General features: G+C 48.0%; 1 protein-coding gene across 1 annotated transcript in view; it reads left to right on the top strand.

Moving 5' to 3' along the window:
* Window positions 1–20,769, top strand: part of mapk1 (mitogen-activated protein kinase 1) — a 166,211-nt gene that overhangs the window by 134,692 nt on the left and 10,750 nt on the right. The window contains exons 4-5 of the mRNA XM_072498367.1: window positions 7,069–7,185; window positions 20,594–20,708. Of these exons, the coding sequence (XP_072354468.1) occupies window positions 7,069–7,185; window positions 20,594–20,708 (232 nt within the window). The remainder of the gene's footprint in view (window positions 1–7,068; window positions 7,186–20,593; window positions 20,709–20,769) is intronic.

Genomic DNA, 20,769 nt, shown 5'->3' with positions numbered 1-20,769 from the left:
TGGGATGACCTTGGATCTGGCCAACAGAGGTTGAGCAGATTCCCCTTTGTTTTGTAATTTTGCACCACTCCATCAGGTAGCTTGCTGAGAGTGAGATGGAGCACTGCAGCAGGGAAGAACGAGAAGAGCAACAGTACAAAGACACAGCTTTGCTTGACCCCCGTCCAAACGTGAATTGTGTCTGTGGTGGATCGCAGAATGCATGTCATTGTGGAGCAAGACAAGATGATTAAGTTTTGGAGGCAACCAAAACTGAGAAGGACACTCTATCATTCCGCGCTGGCCTTTGTGACATCAAAGAAGGTTGTGTACAAATGTTGGTGCTGTTCCCTGCATTTCTCTTGTTGTCATATGGTGAAGATCATGCCTGTTGTGCCCCTTAATAGGCAGAATATGCATTAAGACTCTTGGAATTGCTCTTCAGCCACAGGGAGAAGCCGATTTAGGAGGACTCTCGTGTTAACCTTCCCTATAGCCGACAGCAGGGAAATTCCTCTGTCGTTACTGCAGTCGGACTTGTTACCTTTCTTGAATATGATCATGATTTCTGCGTCTGAGATCTCCTGGCATGTCCTCCCTCCAGATAAGGAAAATGTGACCATGTATTTGTGCCAGTAGTGATTCTCTGCCATGTTTCAGTACTTCACCGGGAGTTCCATCTACTCCTGCTGCCTTGTCGTTCTTTACCTGTCAGGTGGCCTTTTCTACCTCATGCCAGGTTGTGGTTGTGCTGAGATGGTGGCGCATGCTGCAGGATGGAGTCAGGGACACTGGCCTTCAAAGTGCTCCTTCTAGCTGGTGCTGGCTGCCTCTCTTGTTTTGGGGTTGTTTTTTTTACACACCGTTTATTAATCAGGATCGCGCCCCGCCTAGTCTTAGAGTCCAACCCAGAGTGAAATACCTACCCGACCCACCCCTTCCTCAATCTGGTCTGATCTGTTACCCTCGGGTGTGTCTCCTGTAGCATTGCCACGCCTGCCTTCAATCCCCTCAAATGCGCGAACACGTGAGCCCTCTTAACCGGCCCATTCAACCCTCTAACGTTCCACGTGATCAGCCTGACCGGGAGGCATCTCGCCGCCGCACGCCCCCCCCCCCGATCAACCATCACACTTCTTAGACCAGCCTCCAGCTCGTGCCCCCGCAGGCCCGCCCTTCGGCACCCTCCGTCCTCGACCTCTCATTTGTCTCGCAGCAACAATCCCTCTCCTGTCAGCAGAGCAATTATCCGCCCATCCCCCCCCCACCCCCATTAGCAACACAACAATTACCATCCCCTGAGCAAACTTATCATCTGCTCACCCCCTCCCCCCCCCCCCCAATGGCGCCAAACATCCTACCCACTATTGTTTCTACCCCCCTCCCCTGCTCAGACATATATATTCAAAAAACATAGTTCCAACCTAACACAAAGAAAAGACAAAAGAAGATCCATCCACCCTTCCCCCACCAGCACCAGGTTAACTTACAAAACTGAGCAACAGCCCAAGTATCAATATTAAAACCATTTCACAAAGTTCAAAAGCAAGAATAACTTTAACAAAATCGATACAGCTTTACCCATCCCAAGAGTTCAGTGTTCTCAGTCATCTGCCAGCCCTTTACTTTTCATAAAGTCCATCGCCTTGTCCGGCGACTTGAAATAGAGTTCCTGATCTTTAAAAGTGACCCATAAACGAGCTGGATGCAGCAGCCCAAACTTCACATTCTTCTTGAAAAGAGCCGATCTTACTCGGTTGAATCCCGCTCTTTTGGCCAGTTCCGCACCAAGTCCTGGTAGACGCGCAGCAGGCTGTTCTCCAACTTGCAGCTCCGTGTCTGCTTGACCCACCGCAAAATCTGTTCCTTATCCAGGAACCGGTGCATTCGCACCACCATTGCCCTCGGCGGCTCGTTCACACGTGGTCTCCTCGCAAGCATTCCGTGCGCTCTATCCACTTCCAAGGGTCGAGCAAATGCCCCCTCAACCATTAATTTCTCGCACATATTCACCACATAGGCCCTTGCATCCGTTCCCTCGCAGCCCTCGGGGAGGCTGGCGATCCTCGGGTTCTGTCGACAGGACCTGTTCTCCAGGTCCTCCACCTTCTCTTGAAGCCTTTCCTGTTGATCCCTCATCACCCCCACCTGTAACTCCAGCACAGTTAGGTGTTCCTCGTGCTCGCCCACCTTCTCCTCAACCTTCTGGATCGCCCGACCTTGGGCTTCCAGACCCTGCCTCACTCTGTCGATCGATGCCTTGATCAGGTCTAGATCTTCCTCCTTTTGCTTGGTGAAAGCCTCCTGAAGAAATTTCACCAGCTGCTCCGTTGACCACTGGGCCGCTGAGCCAGTACCCTGCATCTCTGCCATGTTTTTCTGTGCTGTGGGTTTTACACGTGTCTTCTCTGCTCGAGTTTTCTTTCTTGTACAACCACTTCTGGTCCACGTCTCCATATAACTGGTGTGGAATTCCTCCTCACTGTCCCATCCACTCCCGATTTTTCAAATACAATTCGGAAAAAGTCAGGGAAAAAGGTCCGTCAGGAGCGGGAGCTACCAAATGTGCGACCTTCTGCCCCATGGCTGCCACAGGAAGTCCGCTGCCTCTCTTGTTGATGAGTACTTCTCCATTCCAGGCCAGCAGTGGGGTGGATCCTTGGGTGCTTGGGCCATGGGTGGTCTTGACTGCTCAAGAAACCTGGTGTATCATGGTTGTTTGCTAACTCCTGAATCTCCTGTGGTTTCTCCACCCACCAAATGTTGGTGGGTGGAAGATGCCTGTACATGAGTTATTTTAACGTGGGGTGGCTGTTGCTACTTGACCAAGGCCCTACTCCGTCAATCCCATGTGGTGGCTGGTGTGCGAAGGGGTCCAAGATGACTAGAAATCGGGCTCTGCTGTATGAGCCTAGGATATGCAAGCACATACTCCTACTGTTTCCCCTTCCCTCTCCTTTCCATAAGAACACTCTTGGGATTCATAATGTGCATGGTAGGCTCATGAGTGGCACCGGCCTGTGTGCCATTTGGTATGGGGCAGCCTGAAAGCTGCTCCGCACTGGGTTCACCGCCGACCTCCCATGCCACTCTGAGTTCTTCCTCCCACCCCCCAAATAATCAGGCGAGCTTGTAATGTGGCTAATTTACGAGCAGTGACTTCAATTCATATACAGGAATCCTTTCTTTACAAACAAAAGGAATATGTCCGAGCCTTGTGCGTTTTTTGAATTGCCTGCGACTTTGGGTAACCTTTAGTTCCCCATATCTCTTTGGCAACGGCTCGGCCAGAGTCATCTTGCCAACTAATCACCCTTTTGTGATCAGCATAAATAGTTGTGATCATTTGAAAATTGTTCTGGTGAGCGCAAGAGGAAAAGCTTTGGCAACATACCTATCTTCTCAGCAATAGAAAGCAACTGTTTATGTAGTAGTCAAAATTGTATTTCACGAGTGTAACCTGACAAAATTGGCACCAAACCAAATGAGGTATGAGCACAGGTGACCAAAAAGCTTGGAGAGACTCTTTCTCGAAAGGTTTAAGTTTGAAAGGTGAGAAGGGGCAGGGAGTGTTTCTGGAGTGAATTCCAAAGCTGAGAACCGAGGGAACTGGGGGCATGGCTACTGGTGATGGGAAGAAGGAGACGAGTAATGCACACAGGGCAAGAGTTCTCTATGGGCTGCAGACTGGAGGAGATTACTAAGATAGGAAGAGGTGAGGTCTGAGAGATTTGTGTGTGGAAAATAATTTTTCAAAGAATCACTACAGTGCAGAAAGAGGCCATTCGGCCTATTGAGTCTGCACCGGCCCTCTAACCAGCACCCTACCCAGATCCATTCCCCCACCCTATCCCGCAACCCCACTAAGGGGCAGTTTAACATGGCCAATCCACCTAATCTGCACATTTTTGGACTTTGGAAGGAAACCAAAGCACCCAGAGGAAACCCACGCAGGCCTGGGGGGAATGTGCAAACTCCACAGTCACCCAAGGCTGCAATTGAACACGGGTCATTGGCGCTGTAAGGCAGCTGTGCAAACCACTGTCACTGTGCCACCCATTTTGAAAGTTGGAGGATGGGCAACCGGCCAGCAGAATTGGAACAGAGTAGATCTGGAGGGAACAAAGGCCATAGATGGCAGAGCTGAAACAGAGCAGAAATGGGCAATGTTACAGATGTGGGAGTAGGAAACCTGTGCTGGGGACCTTCAAGTTCAGAAGTTCAGTTTTAGGGTTCCAATAGGTTGCAAACAGTCTTGTCCAGCCTTAGACATTTGCCGGGGAGACTTTGGAATTTTAGATAAAGGTATTAGTTGTCCCTGTATGTGGCCTGTGTCCTTGGTATCAAGTATTTAACTACATCTTTTACTGGCTGCCGTGGCTCCCCTAGCTGTTTGCCATTTAAGTTTAGAAAAGGTGGGTCTACCGTCATGCCTGATGGTGGATACTATTCAACAGACCTGTTAAGGTTTGCCACTAAAGCTGCAACTTCAAGAACCCCTCATAGAACTCCTCTTCAGGGTTTTTTTTTTCCCTAAAAAATGGTTAATGAAAAGGCTTGTTTGTTTTTGTCGTGCACTCGTATCCAAATCCTACTGCAGCAGTGATGTTAAAACATTTTCTGTGATTTTTCTTCCTTGTGTCTTTGTGATTTCTAAACATGCCTTTGTTTTCTGTGCCTGTTGGAGTAGCTTGTTCTGTTACATTTTGCATTTATCACGCGGTGGGGGGGTGGGGGGGGGGGTGAAAAAACAGATTAGCGAACAGATTTCACTTATTGCAGCATACGTTTGATGCCAATTTCACACTGGTATTGATGCAAATCCAGTGCTAAATTTGTAATACAGCAACACTGATATGCAAATCCCCACCTTTACGTGACTGCCTCCCAGACTTGTGCAAATATCTGATGCCATTTTCACATGGTGTTGGGTCCAGTGGCCATCTGATTGATTACCAGCATAGTGCACATAAACTGTGTCACAATATCTCTATTGACAGCGGAACCAGCCTGTTAATCAGCTTGGTCAGTTCAATTCTTCTTGTGCTTTGTAAGTTGTGTGAAAATGAGAGCCTGGTACTTTGTGACCGGGTCTGAATTTGGCTCCTGAACCAAGGTAAAGCAGCATAAGCACACAGTAGCTGCTTCCTCTGGCTGCAAAACAGCAAACCTGAAAATGCATATTGATGCTGTCAAAATGTAAATGAATTAGGATGTGCGATCTGTTTCTCTGATGCATAGTGACAAGAGGACAAATTTTCAACGAGACTCCATCTCAACACAAGATTAATACAAATCTACTTATATTCTCTGATAGTCGTAACCTAATGAAAATAAATTGGGTTTATTTTTGACAATGCTGATGCACTAGGCCAGAATTCTGGCCGGTTGTGTTGCAATTGTATAGGGTGTTGGTGAGACCACATCTGGAGTATTGTGTCCAGTTTTGGTCTCCTTATTTGAGGAAGACTGTGGTAGCATTGGAGGCCGTTCAGAGGAGATTCACCAAATTGATTCCGGGGATAAAAGGATTGACGTATGAGGAGATATTAAACAGTTTGGTTTGAACTCGCTGGAGTTTAGAAGGATGAGAAGGGATCTGATTGAGGTGTATAGAATACTAAATGGGATTGATAAAGTAAACGTAGACCAAATAATAATCCTTATTACTGTCACGAGTCGGCTTACATTAACACTGCAATGAAGTTACTGTGAAAATCCCCTAGCTGCCGCACTCCGGAGCCTGTTCGGGAACACTGAGGGAGAATTCAGAATGTCCAATTTCCTAACAAGCAGTCTTTCGGGACTTGTGGAAGGAAACCAGAGCACCTGGACGAAACCCACACAGACACAGGGAGAACATGCAGACTCCGCATAGACAGTGACCCAAGTGGGAATCGAACCTGGAATCCTGGCGCTGTGAAGCAACAGTGTTAACCACTGTGCTACCATGCCGCCCAAAATGTTTCCCCTTGGTGGGCAACCTAGAACGAGAGGTCAACTGTATAGGTTGAGAAGTGGTAGATTTAGAACTGAGATGAAGAGGAACTACTTCTCTCAGAGGGTGGTGCATATGTGGATCTCGCTGCCCCATAGTGCGGTGGAATCTGAGTCATTCAATGGTTTCAAGAAAGAGATGGATATATTTTTGATTTAAAAAAACGGGTTCAAGGGATATGGGGAATAGGTAGGGTGATGGATTTGAGACTATGAAGAGATCCGCCATGGTCTGACTGAATGGCAGAGCAGGCTCGAAGGGATGAGTTGCCTACTTCTGCTCCTAGTTCTTATTCAACGAATGCTGACCTGGATTAAATAATCAGTATTTCTGCTGCAGCCAGGGATAGTTGTGGCCAGGTTTAGGATGTAAAATTTTGCTTTTTTGTCTGTTCAATGTTGCCAGATGCAACAGCCAATTCAGTGCTGACCCCAGGGTGAGCGTTTAGTTCAATTTTCACACTGTATTTGGACATCGACACCTCCACTGACTGTCAGTCTGGGAGTCATTTCCCACTTGGTGATCAAACTGTGATATCAGCTAACAGACTGGAAACCTATCTCTGCCTCCTGGGTTTCATGGCTCCATCTTGCCACATTCTATCAAGCAATTGCAATGTTGAAAAATCATGTTTTTATTTTGTTGAAGGACCAGATAGCACTGCATCATGCCAGTCAGCTCGGTCACCCAGTCAAATCTCTTATTTTAATGTGGGATAGGATTGTGTGTTTTGTGCAATTCCCTTGAACTACACCTCCATTGTTTTAAATCTGAGAAGTGAGAAGCTTTGTCTTGGATTTCCTCCAGCAAATTAGACGCTTACCATCGAAAGGAATGTGGATAGGATGCATTTCCAAAAGAGTGGCTGGGAGTTTTGGGGTGCTCTGTGGGTTGATCCTAAAGCTTTAACTTGCACTTTTGGCAGTAACCACAGTACCAATTTATGTAGAAGGTCAGTGGCTCAGGTGTGGCTACGAGTCTTCCCTCAATTACATTATAGGGCATCTTTTCTTCAGATATTGGAATCATTCAATGTATAAGTAGGAAATATTGTAATACGAAAATAAAGCTTTGATTTTCCTCCCTTACAGATCTGTGACTTTGGACTGGCACGTGTTGCTGACCCTGACCATGATCATACTGGGTTCCTGACGGAATATGTTGCCACCCGTTGGTACCGAGCACCTGAGATTATGCTCAACTCCAAGGTGAGCTTTGGACTGTTTTGACGCAAACATTAAAGTTATGCTGTTAACTCCATTCTCTTTCTTTTTATTTCTTTATTTAAAATTTAGAGTACCCAATTCAAAATTTTTGCAATTAAGGGGCAATTTAGCATGGCCAATCCACCTACCCTGCACATCTTTGGGTTGTGGGGGTGAAACCCACACAAACACGGGGAGAATGTGCAAACTCCACACGGACAGTGACCCAGAACCAGGATCAAACCTGAGACCTCGGCGCCGTGAGGCGGCAGTGCTACCCACTGCGCCACCGTGCTGCCCAATTCTCTTTCCTTTGAATGTCTTGGGGGAGAACTATTGAGTGATGATGTTGGTAAATCTAGATTATAAAGGAATTTGATGCTGTAATGTGGGTTTTTAGTAGAAGAATATGAAAGGGCTCTTTTAGTCGCTGTATTTTACAAGCGATATAAATTGTATGGAATTTTGCACCAGGCCCGCATGCTGTTCAATGTTGGGTAGGGCCTATACCTTAAAAATATGCACAATATCAAATAAATTAGGAGCCTCTTTGCCCTTAAAATCTGCTAAAACGGGCGACATGCGGCGCAGTAGTTAGCACTGGGACTGTGGCGCTGAAAACCGGGTTTAGAATCCCGGCCCTGGGTCACTGTCCGTGTGGAGTTTGCACATTCTCCCCGGGCCTGCGTGGGTTTCACCCCCACAACCTAAAGATGTGCAGGGTAGGTGCATTGGCCACGCTAAATTGCCCCTTAATTGGAAAAAAAAATAATAATTGTGTACTCTAAATTTATATTTTTAAAAAAGAGAAAAAAAAAACATCTGCTAAGACATTTTTAAAATTCGGCCTTGCATTCAGATCAGTTACTGGATTTCACATCACAATAAATAACTGATAACGGCCCACCTCTAACGACTCTTCGTTGCCCAGATAGTTTTAATAATAATCTTTATTGTCACAAGTAGTCTTACATTAACATTGCAATGAAGTTACTGTGAAAATCCCCTAGTGACCATATTCCTGTGTCTTTTCGGGCACACAGTGGGAGAATTCAGAAAGTCCAAATTACCTAACAGCATGTCTTTCAGGACTTGTGGGTGGAAACCGGAGCACCCGGAGGAAACCCATGCAGACATGGGGAGAACGTGCAGACTCCGCACAGACAGTGACTCAAGCTGGGAATCGAACCTGGGACCCTGGAGCTGTGAAGCAACAGTGCTACCCACTGCTACCGTACTGTTGGATCTGGAGTCAGTGAAGGCAGTGGAGCTATAACCTCTGAGGACAGTGGCTGGCTGTTACCAGGCAGAGGGCAGAATCCTCTTGGCAAAGGGTCTTATGCTCCCTTCAAACACATGAGGAAGGCAATGCACTCATGCTTCCCTTTTTCACAGTCAAGTATGGTCAGTACAAACTATTCTTATCAAGATAGCAGCGCAAATGGGGTTGGCACCACTTGTGTCAACACCTTGTTCAGTACGGATGTCTCTGAACTAGAAATCCAACAGCGAGGTCGTTCCCTGTTGCTCGAATTGGAAAGTTTGGAAAATTACGGTTGCCTACCCCACTCAGCATGGTGCTTAGATGATAATAAATGCAAGTTGTTGCCAGAAATCCAACTTTACAAGGCAATTAATTGCAATATCAGAATATGAAGATTTTTACATTTTAAAGAAGCTATAGCACTATATTAAATATTTAATATGTGTAGATTCTCCGTTTGTCCCAAGCTGATGCGCTGATTTCTTTTAACCCTAATTTGAAGAAATGTTTGCGCTGATTGCTTAGAACTCCCACCTCCAGCCTGGATGTCTGGTTCTTACACTTGTAAAAGTAATATCATGATCAGTGAGCAGCCTGTATGTTCATTGATGCTAAATTTGCTACAAAGGAGTGTTTCTGTGTAGAATCCGGTTTAAGATTTAAAGGGGAAGGAGATGTCAGGTGCTGGAATTAATCTGCCCTGTGAGCCTTGTAATAGATGGGACTAAAACTGAAGGCAGTTTGATGATAGCAGATGAGTTAAAGACATTGATATTAGGTTGAATTATTTCTCAGTAACAGCCGTCCAACTGTGTGACTTCCCTATGGGTGTAATAATTCTGTTGTAATTTATGAACTTCTACATTCCCATTGTTCATCTTGTAGTCTTGAGTAATGTCTGGTTGCACAGAATAGCCTCGGTAGCATTGTGGATAGCACAATTGCTTCACAGCTCCGGGGTCCCAGGTTCGATTCCGGCTTGGGTCACTGTCTGTGCGGAGTCTGCACATCCTCCCCGTGTCTGCGTGGGTTTCCTCCGGGTGCTCCGGTTTCCTCCCACAGTCCAAAGATGTGCAGGTTAGGTGGATTGGCCATGATAAATTGCCCTTAGTGTTGGGTGTGGTTACTGGGTTATGGGGATAGGGTGAAGGTGTTGACCTTGGGTAGGGTGCTCTTTCCAAGAGCCAGTGCAGACTCGATGGGCCGAATGGCCTCCTTCTGCACTGTAAATTCTATGATTCTATGAATACGAAGTCTCCAGTTTTAAAATGCTTATTTGTACCTTCAGAGAATCAACTGTCAGTGAAAACCCAACCTAATCATTTATATGCCTCGTTGGTTGCTGAGAATTACTATAATTAATTCTGAATACTGAGGGCATTTTTGTTTTGTTACTAATGAACTCACTGTCTGTTTCTTCACTGCTTGTGAAAATCTGCACAGCCTAGAGGGTGCCCTGCCTGTTCCTGCTGCAGGACACAATGTTCTGCTATGGGTTGTGCCTAACCCCCTCAGAACACATCTTATGAGATAATGATTGCTGCCAGCAAGTATGGTTGATGAAATACAGGCTAGATGCTAGATTTAATGATTTATAAAGATCAAATAAAATGACATGCTGGCAATACCGGGCTTCTCTTAGTTACTGACAGATATGTAAAGGAGGGAAGATAGCGCTTTGGCTATTGCCTTGACAACTGACCTCAGCTGAAACTAGTTTGACTTTTTTTCTTCCTGCATCCCATTTTTTATTTGTTAAATGTCTTCAAGTACAAGAAGTGTACAACAGGTTAAGCTTTTGCTTGATGCCGGATTGACGGGCTGCAGTTCGAGGAGAACAGGTCAATAAGTGTCAATAGTGCATTTGTTCTAAATGAGCAAAGCTCAGTCTGAAATTAGCTCAGTGAGCTTGATTTCACTCTGGTACATTCATGTATAATCATGACAGCATTGCTCTTAAATTCCACCATATTGTGATCGCTCCTTCCGAGAGGATCCCTAACTATGGGATCATGAATCAATCCTGTCTCATTACACAGGACCAGATCTAGGACCGCTTGTTCCCTCGTAGGTTCCATTACATACTGTTCTAGGAAACTATCGCGGATACATTCTATAAAGTCCTCCTCCAGGCTGCTTTGACCGACCTGGTTAAACCAATCGACATGTAGATTAAAATCCCCCATGATAACTACTGTACCATTTCTACATGCATCCGTTATTTCTTTGTTTATTGCCTGCCCCACCATGATACTATTTGGTGGCCTATAGACTACTCCTGTCAGTGACTTTTTCGCCTGACTATTCCTGATTTCCACCCAAATGGATTCAACCTTATCCTCCATAGCACCAATGTAATCCCTTACTATTGCCCGGATGTCATCCTTAAATAACAGAGTTACACCACCTCCTTTACCATCCACTCTGTCCTTCCATATAGTTTGATACCCTTGGATATTTAACTCTCAGTGGTGACCATCCTTTAACCATGTTTCGGACTTCCGGTTTCGGCTATGCAGAGCTAAGCCGCACGATTCGGCAGCTCCCGCTATTACGGACTTTCGGGCTCGCTAGAGGAGCCCCAACGGAATGTTTTCGAAGACAACCCGTGGGAAAGGGAAGAAAGAGGTCCCCCTCCAACTTTTATGGACCGGACCATAAGTGCAACGGCAAAAAAAGCGGCATTGGAGCAGCGGGAGAAGCGAGGGGAAAAAAACAAAATGGCGGCGGCCGGGGATAAAGCGGAGTGCGGGACGGAGCTGCAGGAGTTCAGCAGGCGCTGCTTCGAGGAGCTGCGCAAGGAGATGCTGGCGCCTAGCTTGCGGTAATTGAAGGACTAGGGATCACCCAGAAGGCCCACTAGGTAAAGATTCAGGAGGTACAGAAAAGAATTAGTGAGAATGAGGACGAGCTCTTTGGGCCTGGCGGTGAGAGTGGAGCAGCACGAGACGCTACACAAGAGGTGGGCGGGAAGACTCGAAGACCTGGAGAACAGGTCGAGGAGAAAGAATCTGCAGATCCTGGGTCTCCCTGAACGAGTGGAGGGGGCCGATGCTGGGGCATACGCGAGCACGATGCTCGGGGCGATGATGGGCGCGGAGGCCCCTTCGAGGTCGCTGGTGCTGGCGAGGAAGCCCAAGGCAAATGAGCCGCCAAGGGCGATGGTGGTGAGGTTTCACCGGTTCATGGACAGAGAGAGGGTCCTGAAATGGGCTAAGAAGGAGCGGAGCAGTAAGTGGGACAATGCAGAGATCCGAATATACCCGGACTGGAGCACGGAGGTTGCAAAGCGGAGAGCGGGTTTCAACCGGGCCAAAGCGGTGTTGCACCTGAAAGAAGTGAAATTCGGAATGCTGCAGCCGGCCCAACTGTGGGTCACATACAAGGACCAACACTATTACTTTGAAACGCCTGAAGAGGCGTAGACCTTCATACAAACCGAAAAGGGGGGGTGAGGGGGTGAGAGCCCCTCCAATCCAGCTGAGAGCGTGGAACGAGGGGCCTGAATGCGCCGGTGAAGAGGGCTCGAGTGTTCGCGCACTTAAAGGGACTGAAGGCAGACGTGGTCATGCTCCAAGAGATACACCTGAAGGTGGCGGACCAGGTCAGGTTAAGAAAGGGATGGGTAGGACAGGTATTCCACTCGGGACTGGACGCGAAGAATAGAGGGGTGGCAATATTGGTGGGAAAGCGGGTGTCATTTGAGGCCAAGACTATCGTAGTGGACAATGGAGGGCGATATGTGATGGTTGCAAGGAACGTGGGTGGTGTTGGTAAACGTATACGCCCCGAACTGGGATGATGCGCATGTTGGGGCGCATTCCGGACCTGGAGATAGGAGGCCTGATAATGGGAGGGGGCTTCAATACAGTGTTGGATCCAGCACTGGACCGCTCCAAATCAAGGACTGGAAAGAGGCCGCCGGCGGCCAAGGTGCTTAGGGGGTTTATGGACCAGATAGGGGGAGTGGACCCATGGCGGTTTGCAAGGCCGTAGGCCAGGGAATTTTCTTTTTTCTCCCATGTGCACAAAGCCTACTCCCGGATAGATTTTTTTGTTCTGGGCAGGGCGCTCATCCCGAGGGTGGAGGGGACGGAGTATTCGGCCATAGCCGTTTCGGACCACGCCCCGCACTGGGTGGAACTGGAGTTTGGAGAGGAGAGGGACCAACGCCCATTGTGGCGGCTGGATGTGGGACTGCTGGCGGATGAGGTGGTGTGTGGGAAGGTGAGGGGGTGTATCGAAAGGTACTTGGAGGCCAACGACAACTGGGAGGTGCGTGTGGGGGTGGTATGGGAGGCGTTGAAGGCAGTGATCAGGGGAGAGCTAATCTCCATCAGGGCTCATAGGGAGAAGACAGAGGGCATGGAAAGGGAGAGGTTAGTGGGGGAGATTTTGAGAGTGGACAGGCGATACGCAGAGGCCCCAGAGGAAAGATTACTTGGGGAAAGACGACGGCTCCAAAAGGAATTTGACCTGTTGACCACAGGGAAGCCGAAGGCGCAGGGGGCGACCTACGAGTATGGGGAAAAAGCTAGTCGGATGCTGGCACACCAGCTCCGTAAGAGGATGGCAGCGAGGGAAATAGGGGGAGTCAAAGATGGAAGGGGAGCCACGGTTCGGAGTGCGACGAAAATAAACGAGGTATTTAAGGCCTTCTACGAAGAGCTGTACAGATCCCAGCCCCCAGCGGGGGAAGAGGGGATGAGACGATTCCTAGACCAACTGAGATTCCCGAGGGTAGAGGAGCAAGAGGTGGCTGGTTTGGGGCCACCAATTGGGTTGGAGGAGCTGAGCAAGGGTTTGGGGAGTATGCAGGCGGGGAAGGCCCCGGTACCGGACGGGTTCCCGGTGGAGTTCTACAGGAAGTACGTAGACCTGTTGGCCCCGCTACTAGTGAGGACCTTTAATGAGGCAAGAGAGGAGGGGACCCTGCCCCCGACAATGTCGGAAGCGACAATTTCTTTGATCCTAAAGTGGGACAAGGACCCACTGTAATGTGGATCGTACAGGCCGATCTCGCTCCTCAATGTGGATGCTAAGTTGCTGGCAAAAGTGCTGGCCACGAGGATCGAGGACTGTGTCCCGGGGGTGATCCACGAGGTCCAGACGGGATTCGTAAAGGGCAGGCAATTAAACACTAACATGCGGCGGCTCTTAAATGTGATGATGATGCAATCGGAGGAGGGAGAGCCGGAGATAGTGGCAGCTATGGACGCGGAGAAGGCCTTTGACCGAGTAGAGTGGGAGTACCTCTGGGAAGTGCTGCATAGGTTCGGGGGAGGGTTTATCAGTTGGGTTAAGCTCCTTTACAGAGCCCCGGTGGCGAGTGTAGTGACGAACCGGCGTAGGTCGAAGTACTTTCGACTGTACCGAGGGACGAGGCAGGGGTGCCCCCTGTCACCCCTGTTGTTTGCATTGGCGATCAAACCATTGGCCATGTTATTGAGGGAGTCTAATAAATGGAGGGGGGTGGTCCGAGGGGGAGAAGAGCATCGGGTGTCGCTATATGCGGGTGACCTGTTGCTGTACGTGGCGGATCCAATGGAGGGGATGGTGGAGGTCATGCAGACTCTAAGGGAGTTTGGGGAGTTTTCGGGCTATAAGCTCAATGTAGGGAAGAGTGAGCTCTTTGTATTACAGGCAGGGGACCAAGAAAGAGGGATAGGGGACCTACCGCTGAGGAGGGCGGGGGGGAAGCTTTCGGTATCTGGGGATCCAGATAGCCAGGAGTTGGGGGGCCCTACATAAACTGAATCTGACGAGGTTGGTGGAGCAAATGGAGGAGGACTTCAAAAGATGGGACATGTTACCGCTCTCGCTGGCGGGTAGAGTGCAGTCGGTCAAAATGGTGGTCCTTCCGAGGTTTTTGTTTGTGTTTCCGTGCCTTCCCATCGTGATCACCAAGGCCTTTTTTAAGAGAGTAGGTAGGAGTATTATGGGGTTTGTGTGGGCGAATAAGACCCCGAGGCTAAGGAGAGGGTTCCTGGGACGCAGTTGGGACCGAGGAGGGTTGGCGCTGCCAAACCTAGGGAGCTACTACTGGGCAGCAAATGTGGCGATGATCCGCAAGTGGGTTGTGGAGGAAGAGGGGGCGGCATGGAAGAGGATGGAGATTGCGTCCTTTAAAGGAACGAGCCTGGGGGCGTTGGTGACGGCACCGCTGCCGCTCTCGCCGTCAAAGTATACCACGAGCCCGGTGGTGGCGGTGGCAACGCTGAGGATCTGGGGCCAGTGGAGAATGCACAGGGGTGCAATGGGAGCATCGGTGTGGTCCCCGATCAGGGGTAACCACCGGTTTGTCCCGGGGAAGATAGACAGGGGGTTCCAGAGCTGGCATCGGGCGGGGATTAGAAGAATGGGGGACCTGTTCATTGACGGGACGTTTGCGAGCCTAGGGGCACTGGAGGTTCGAGTTACCCCCCAGGAAATGCCTTTAGATATATGCAGGTGAGGGCTTTTCTGAGGCGACAGGTGAGGGAATTCCGTTGCTCCCGGCACAAGAAATTCAAGACGGTGATCTCTGGTGTATGGGTCGGGGAGGGCAAGGTGTCGACAATACACTGGGAGATGAAAGAAGAGGGGGAACCGCTGGTAGAGTTGAAGGGTAAATGGGAGGAGGAGCTGGGGGAGGAGATCGAGGAAGTTCTGTGGGCTGATGCCCTAGGTAGGGTTAATTCCACCTCCTCGTGTGCCAGACTCAGCCTGATACAATTTAAGGTGGTTCACAGAGCTCACTTGGCGGGAGCGAGGTTGAGCAGGTCCTTGGGGGTAGAGGACAGATATGGACGGTGCTCGGGGAGCCTGCGAACCATGTCCATATGTTTTGGTCATGCCCGGCACTGGAGGGGTTCTGGAGAGGAGTGGTGGGAGCAATATCTCAGGTGGTGAAAGTCCGGGTCAAGCCAAGCTGGGGGCTAGCGATATTTGGAGTAGTGGACGAACCGGGAGTGCAGGAGGCGAAAGAGGCCGGCATTCTGGCCTTTTGCGTCCCTAGTAGCCCGGTGAAGAATCTTGCTGATGTGGAAGGAGGCGAAGCCCCCCAGCGTGGAGGCCTGGGTAAACTATATGGCTGGGTTCATAAAGCTGGAGAGGATTAAGTTTGCCTTGAGAGGGTCTGCGCAGGGGTTCTACAGGCGGTGGCAACCGTTCCTAGACTATCTCGCGGAGCGTTAGAGGAAGGTCAGTCAGCAGCAGCAGCAACCTGGGGTGGGGGGAGGATGGGGGACTGCCTGGGAGGGTGGATGAGCAAGAGATAACTTGAAGGGCTGGGGAGGCTGGCACGTACGGGAGAGAGCCAGCGTACAAAGCTATGTAAACATATCATTTTGCCATGTATATATCTTGCTCTGTGATTTCTCGTTATTTTGTTACGGGGGGGTGGGGTTATTGTTTGTAAGGGAGAAAAATTGTGTTAAACCTTAATAAATATATATTTTTTTTAAAAACATGTTTCAGTAATGGCCACTAAATCATAGTCATTCACGATGATTTGCGCCATCAACTCATTTACCTTATTCCGAATACTACAAGCATTCAGATAAAGTACACATAGTCATGGTCTCTGCATATAGGCCATTGTTGATCTACCAGCTGTTTGAATCTTGAATTATCATCATAGAATTTACAGTGCAGAAGGAGGCCATTCGGCCCATCGGGTCTGCACCGGCTCTTGGAAAGAGCACCCTACCCAAGGTCAACACCGCCACCCTATCCCCATAACCCAGTAACCCCACCCAACACTAAGGGCAATTTTGGACACTAAGGGCAATTTATCATGGCCAATCCACCTAACCCGCACATCTTTGGACTGTGGGAGGAAACCGGAGCACCCGGAGGAAACCCACGCACACACGGGGAGGATGTGCAGACTCTGCACAGACAGTGACCCAAGCCGGAATCCAACCTGGGACCCTGGAGCTGTGAAGCAAATTGTGCTATCCACAATGCTACCGTGCTGCCCCTGTAACATATCGTTTTACCATGTTTATATCTTGCTATGTGCGTTTTCTTTCTATTTTGTTACGAGGGGGGGGGGGTTGTTTGTAAGAGTGAAAAATTGTGTTAACTTTAATATATTTAAAAAAAAAGATATTTACAGATTGGAATGTGAAAAATTTGCATTCCAATCATTCTTCACATTCCAATCTGTAATTAACTTGCAATTGTATTTCTGCCTATATATGCTGTGTTTGTGAACCTGCCTCCACTTCACCTGATGAAGGAGCAGCATTCCGAAAGGGGTGGGGTTATTGTTTGTAAGGGAGAAAAATTGTGTTAAACCTTAATAAATATATTTGTTTTAAAAAAACATGTTTCAGTAATGGCCACTAAATCATAGTCATTCACGATGATTTGCGCCATCAACTCATTTACCTTATTCCGAATACTACAAGCATTCAGATAAAGTACACATAGTCATGGTCTCTGCATATAGGCCATTGTTGATCTACCAGCTGTTTGAATCTTGAATTGCGAGTCAAATATATCATATTTTGATTTGCATTTTAGTGTTTGCATTTTCTATCAACTTTTTTTTTAAATTTAGAGTACCCAATTCATTTTTTCCAATTAAGGGGCAATTTAGCACGTGTTCAATCCACTTAGCGTGCACATTTTTGGGTTGTGGGGGCGAGGCCCACGCAAACACGGGGAGAATGTGCAAACTCCATACGGACAGTGACCCAGAGCCGGGATTGAACCTGGGATCTCGGCGCCGTGAGACCACAGTGCTAACTCACTGCGCCACTGTGCTGCCCCTTCTATCAAAACTTCAAGGAAGTTTTAGTTTACTTATTTACAAATTGAATCTGCCTGAAATTTTAGGGAAATTCGGTATTTTTGATCAGTTTTCAAATCTGCTCTTTCCGGGTTTACTAACCCAGACATACACAAATTATTTATAATACTTTGCTGGAGATGGTGCAATGAGAAACTCTAATTAACTCAGTGCATAGCAGAAATAGTGCACAGCAGAAATGCCCATCAATAGATCTCGACTTGAAAATGGCAATTAGTGGTTAAGATCTGGAATGCACTGCTTGAAAGTCAGAATACAGGAGGGAGATAGAGAACCTAGTGGAGTGGTGCAGCGACAACAATCTCCCCCTCAATGCCAGCAAAACTAAAGAGCTGGTCATTGACTTCACGAAGCAAAGTACTGTACACACCCCTGTCAGCATCATCGGGGCCGAGGTGGAGATGGTTAGCAGTTTCAAATTCCTAGGGGTGCACATCTCCAAAAATCTTTCCTGGTCCACCCACGTCGACGCCACCATCAAGAAAGCACAACAGGACCTATACTTCCTCAGGAAACTAAGCAAATTCGGCATGTCCACATTAACCCTTACCAACTTTTACAGATGCACCATAGAAAGCATCCTACCTGGCTGCATCACAGCCTGGTATGGCAACTGCTCGGCCCAGGACTGCAAGACACTTCTGAGAGTCGTGAACACCGCCCAGTCCTTCACAGAACCTGCCTCCCATCCATTGACTCCATCTACACCTCCCGCTGCCTGGGGAAAGCGGGCAGCATAATCAAAGACCCCCTCCCACCCGGCTTACTCACTCGTCCAACTTCTTCCATCGGCCAGGAGATACAGAAGTCTGAGAACACGCATGAACAAACTGAAAAACAGCTTCTTCCCCGCTGTTACCAGACTCCTAAATGACCCTCTTATGGACTGACCTCATTAACACTACACCCTGTATGCTTCATCTGATGCCGGTGCTTATGTAGTTACATTGTATACCTTGTGTTGCCCTATTATGTATTTTCTTTTATTCCCTTTTCTTCCCATGTACTTAATGATCTGTTGAGCTGCTCGCAGAAAAATACTTTTCACTGTACCTCGGTACACGTGACAATAAACAAATCTAATCCAAAGTGTGGTGGAGGCAGATACAACCGAGACATTCAAGAGAGAATTGGATTGTTATATGCAGAGTCATAGAGAGACGACAAGAGAGTGGCACTGGGTGGATTGCACATTCATTTTTTTAAAAAAAATTTTTTTTTTTTTTTTTGCATTTTCTCCCAAATTTACACCCAACAATAAACAATAATCAGTAACAAATGTAATGTCAATCCCCATATCAATAACAACAATCCCATCCTCCCACCAAACCCCAAACATTAGCCCGCATGTTAACATAAACAAATGACAAAAAGGAATCCGGAATCACCCATAATCACCACTAACACACACTCCCCCTCCCACCAACCCTCCCAGCGTGCCCCCCCCCCCCCCCTAATGTTAGAGGTGATCCAATTCTCGAAAGTGCATAATGAATAACGCCCATGAAGCGTAGAACCCCTCCATCCTTCCCCTCAGTTCAAATTTGACCTTTTAAAGTGTCAAGAATTCCAGCAAGTCCCCCCCGCCACGCCAGGGCACAGGGTGGAGAGGTTGATCTCCACCTTCGGGCAATCAACGAGGCGAAGGCTACAACTGCTGCCACCGCACCCGTTTCCAACCCCGGCTGTTCCGACACCCCGAATATGGCCTACCGAGGGCCCGGTCCAGTTTCAGATGCACCACTTTAAAGATTACCCTGTAAACCTCCTTCCAGTAATCCTCCATCTTTGGACAGGACCAAAACATATGAACATGGTTTGCGGGGCCCCCTCCGCAACGTTCACACACATCTTCTACCCCCTCCAAGAGGTGGCTCATCCTCGCCCTTGCGATTGCACATTCATGACTGGCCAAATGCTCTTCCCCTGTGCTATAACAGTTGGAATTCTGTGGTTTCTGAAATAATAAATTGCAGATTGATAAATCTATCCTGTAAAACAAAAGGTCAAAAACTGATCAATTTTGAAACTCGGCAAGTGGATTGGTGTGGCACAGTGGTTAGCGCTGCTGCCTCACAGGACCAGGGACCCGGGTTCAATTCCAACTTCGGCTAACTGTGTGTGGAGTTTGTATGTTCTCCCTGTGTCTGCATGGGTTTTCTCCAGGTGCTCTGGTTTCCTCCCACAGTCCAAAGATGTGCAGGTTAGGTGGATTGTCCATGCTAAATTGCTCCTTAGTGGGGTTGCAGGAATAAGGTGGGGGATTAGGCCTAGGTTGGGTGGTCTTTCGAAGGGTTGGTCCAGATTTGATGAGTCGGATGGCCTCCTCCACTTGGGATTCTATGGTTCATTTTTAAAATAAATTTAGAGTACCCAATTATTTTTTCCCAATTAAGGGCCAGTTTAGCGTGGCCAATCCAACTAACCTGCACATCTTTGGGTTGTGGGGGTGACATCCACTCAGACATGGGGAGAATGTGCAAACTCCACCCAGACAGTGACCCGGATTATATGATTCTATGAAACAGTACTGGTAAGCTTGTGATTTTCTGTGCACTATTCTGGTTTGTGATGCAGTGTGCCAATAACTAGATGATTACTTTCTATCTCTCTCCCATCCCCTTACAAAGGCTGTGATTAGGCTGGGGTGTGATTCCATGGGCACCGGCAGCACATCCAAATGGCTGCTTTATTTTGAGTTTAGACCTTGGCGGGTTCTTTAGTACAACTGAATTCAACTGTATCCTCGGTCTTCATGAATTCACACTTTCTGGCAGGGCAGAGAACACGGGATCATTTTTTTGTGGGGTGTGTGGGGGGGGGGGGCGGTGAGGAGAATTCGGACCTATCCCTTCGTAACCCAGAGGCGCTATTGCCAGTTTCAGCAGCCTGCCACTGCCCCAGGTGGAAGGACTAAACCACAGATTGAGAACCGAAAGCCCAGCCACCTTGATCTAATAGCTTGTTAAAGAGCAACGTTGATAGAGTCCGAGGAACAAGTTGCCCACTTTTGTATTTGCTCATGCTCAAAAACTGACGTGCTTTGTAAATTTATCACGGTTCTGTAGTTTCATACAATCGGTTAACTGTCCGAATTCGGGTTCTGGACACGTGGCATTTAGCACTGCTTTCTATACTTGTGGTTGCCATTGCCAGGTTGGTTTATACATCATTGGACTTGGAGCAGCAAGGATGAAATTATTGCAATCGCAAAGTCTAAAAAAGATACAGATGTTCAAGAGTTATTGCAAAACTGCTTGAAGTCTTATGTTCTGACTCATCTGTCTATAATTTAGTTTCAACATGCAAGTCTGAGATCGTACACTGCAGTTCTGTTTTTCTTGCAGGGGTATACCAAGTCCATTGATATTTGGTCAGTAGGCTGTATCCTGGCTGAAATGCTCTCCTGTAGACCCACCTTCCCAGGGAAACACTATTTGGATCAGCTCAACCATATCCTTGGTAAGAAATGCAGTACCTTTTCACTTCCTGTTTAAAGGATATGGCTTTTATTTGTGAGGAG

This window comes from Scyliorhinus torazame, chromosome 1, assembly GCF_047496885.1.
Source record: "Scyliorhinus torazame isolate Kashiwa2021f chromosome 1, sScyTor2.1, whole genome shotgun sequence".
NCBI classification, from domain to species: Eukaryota; Metazoa; Chordata; class Chondrichthyes; order Carcharhiniformes; family Scyliorhinidae; genus Scyliorhinus; species Scyliorhinus torazame.
Note: the sequence above shows the minus strand (reverse complement) of the source record. Positions and strands in the feature narration are given on the sequence as shown.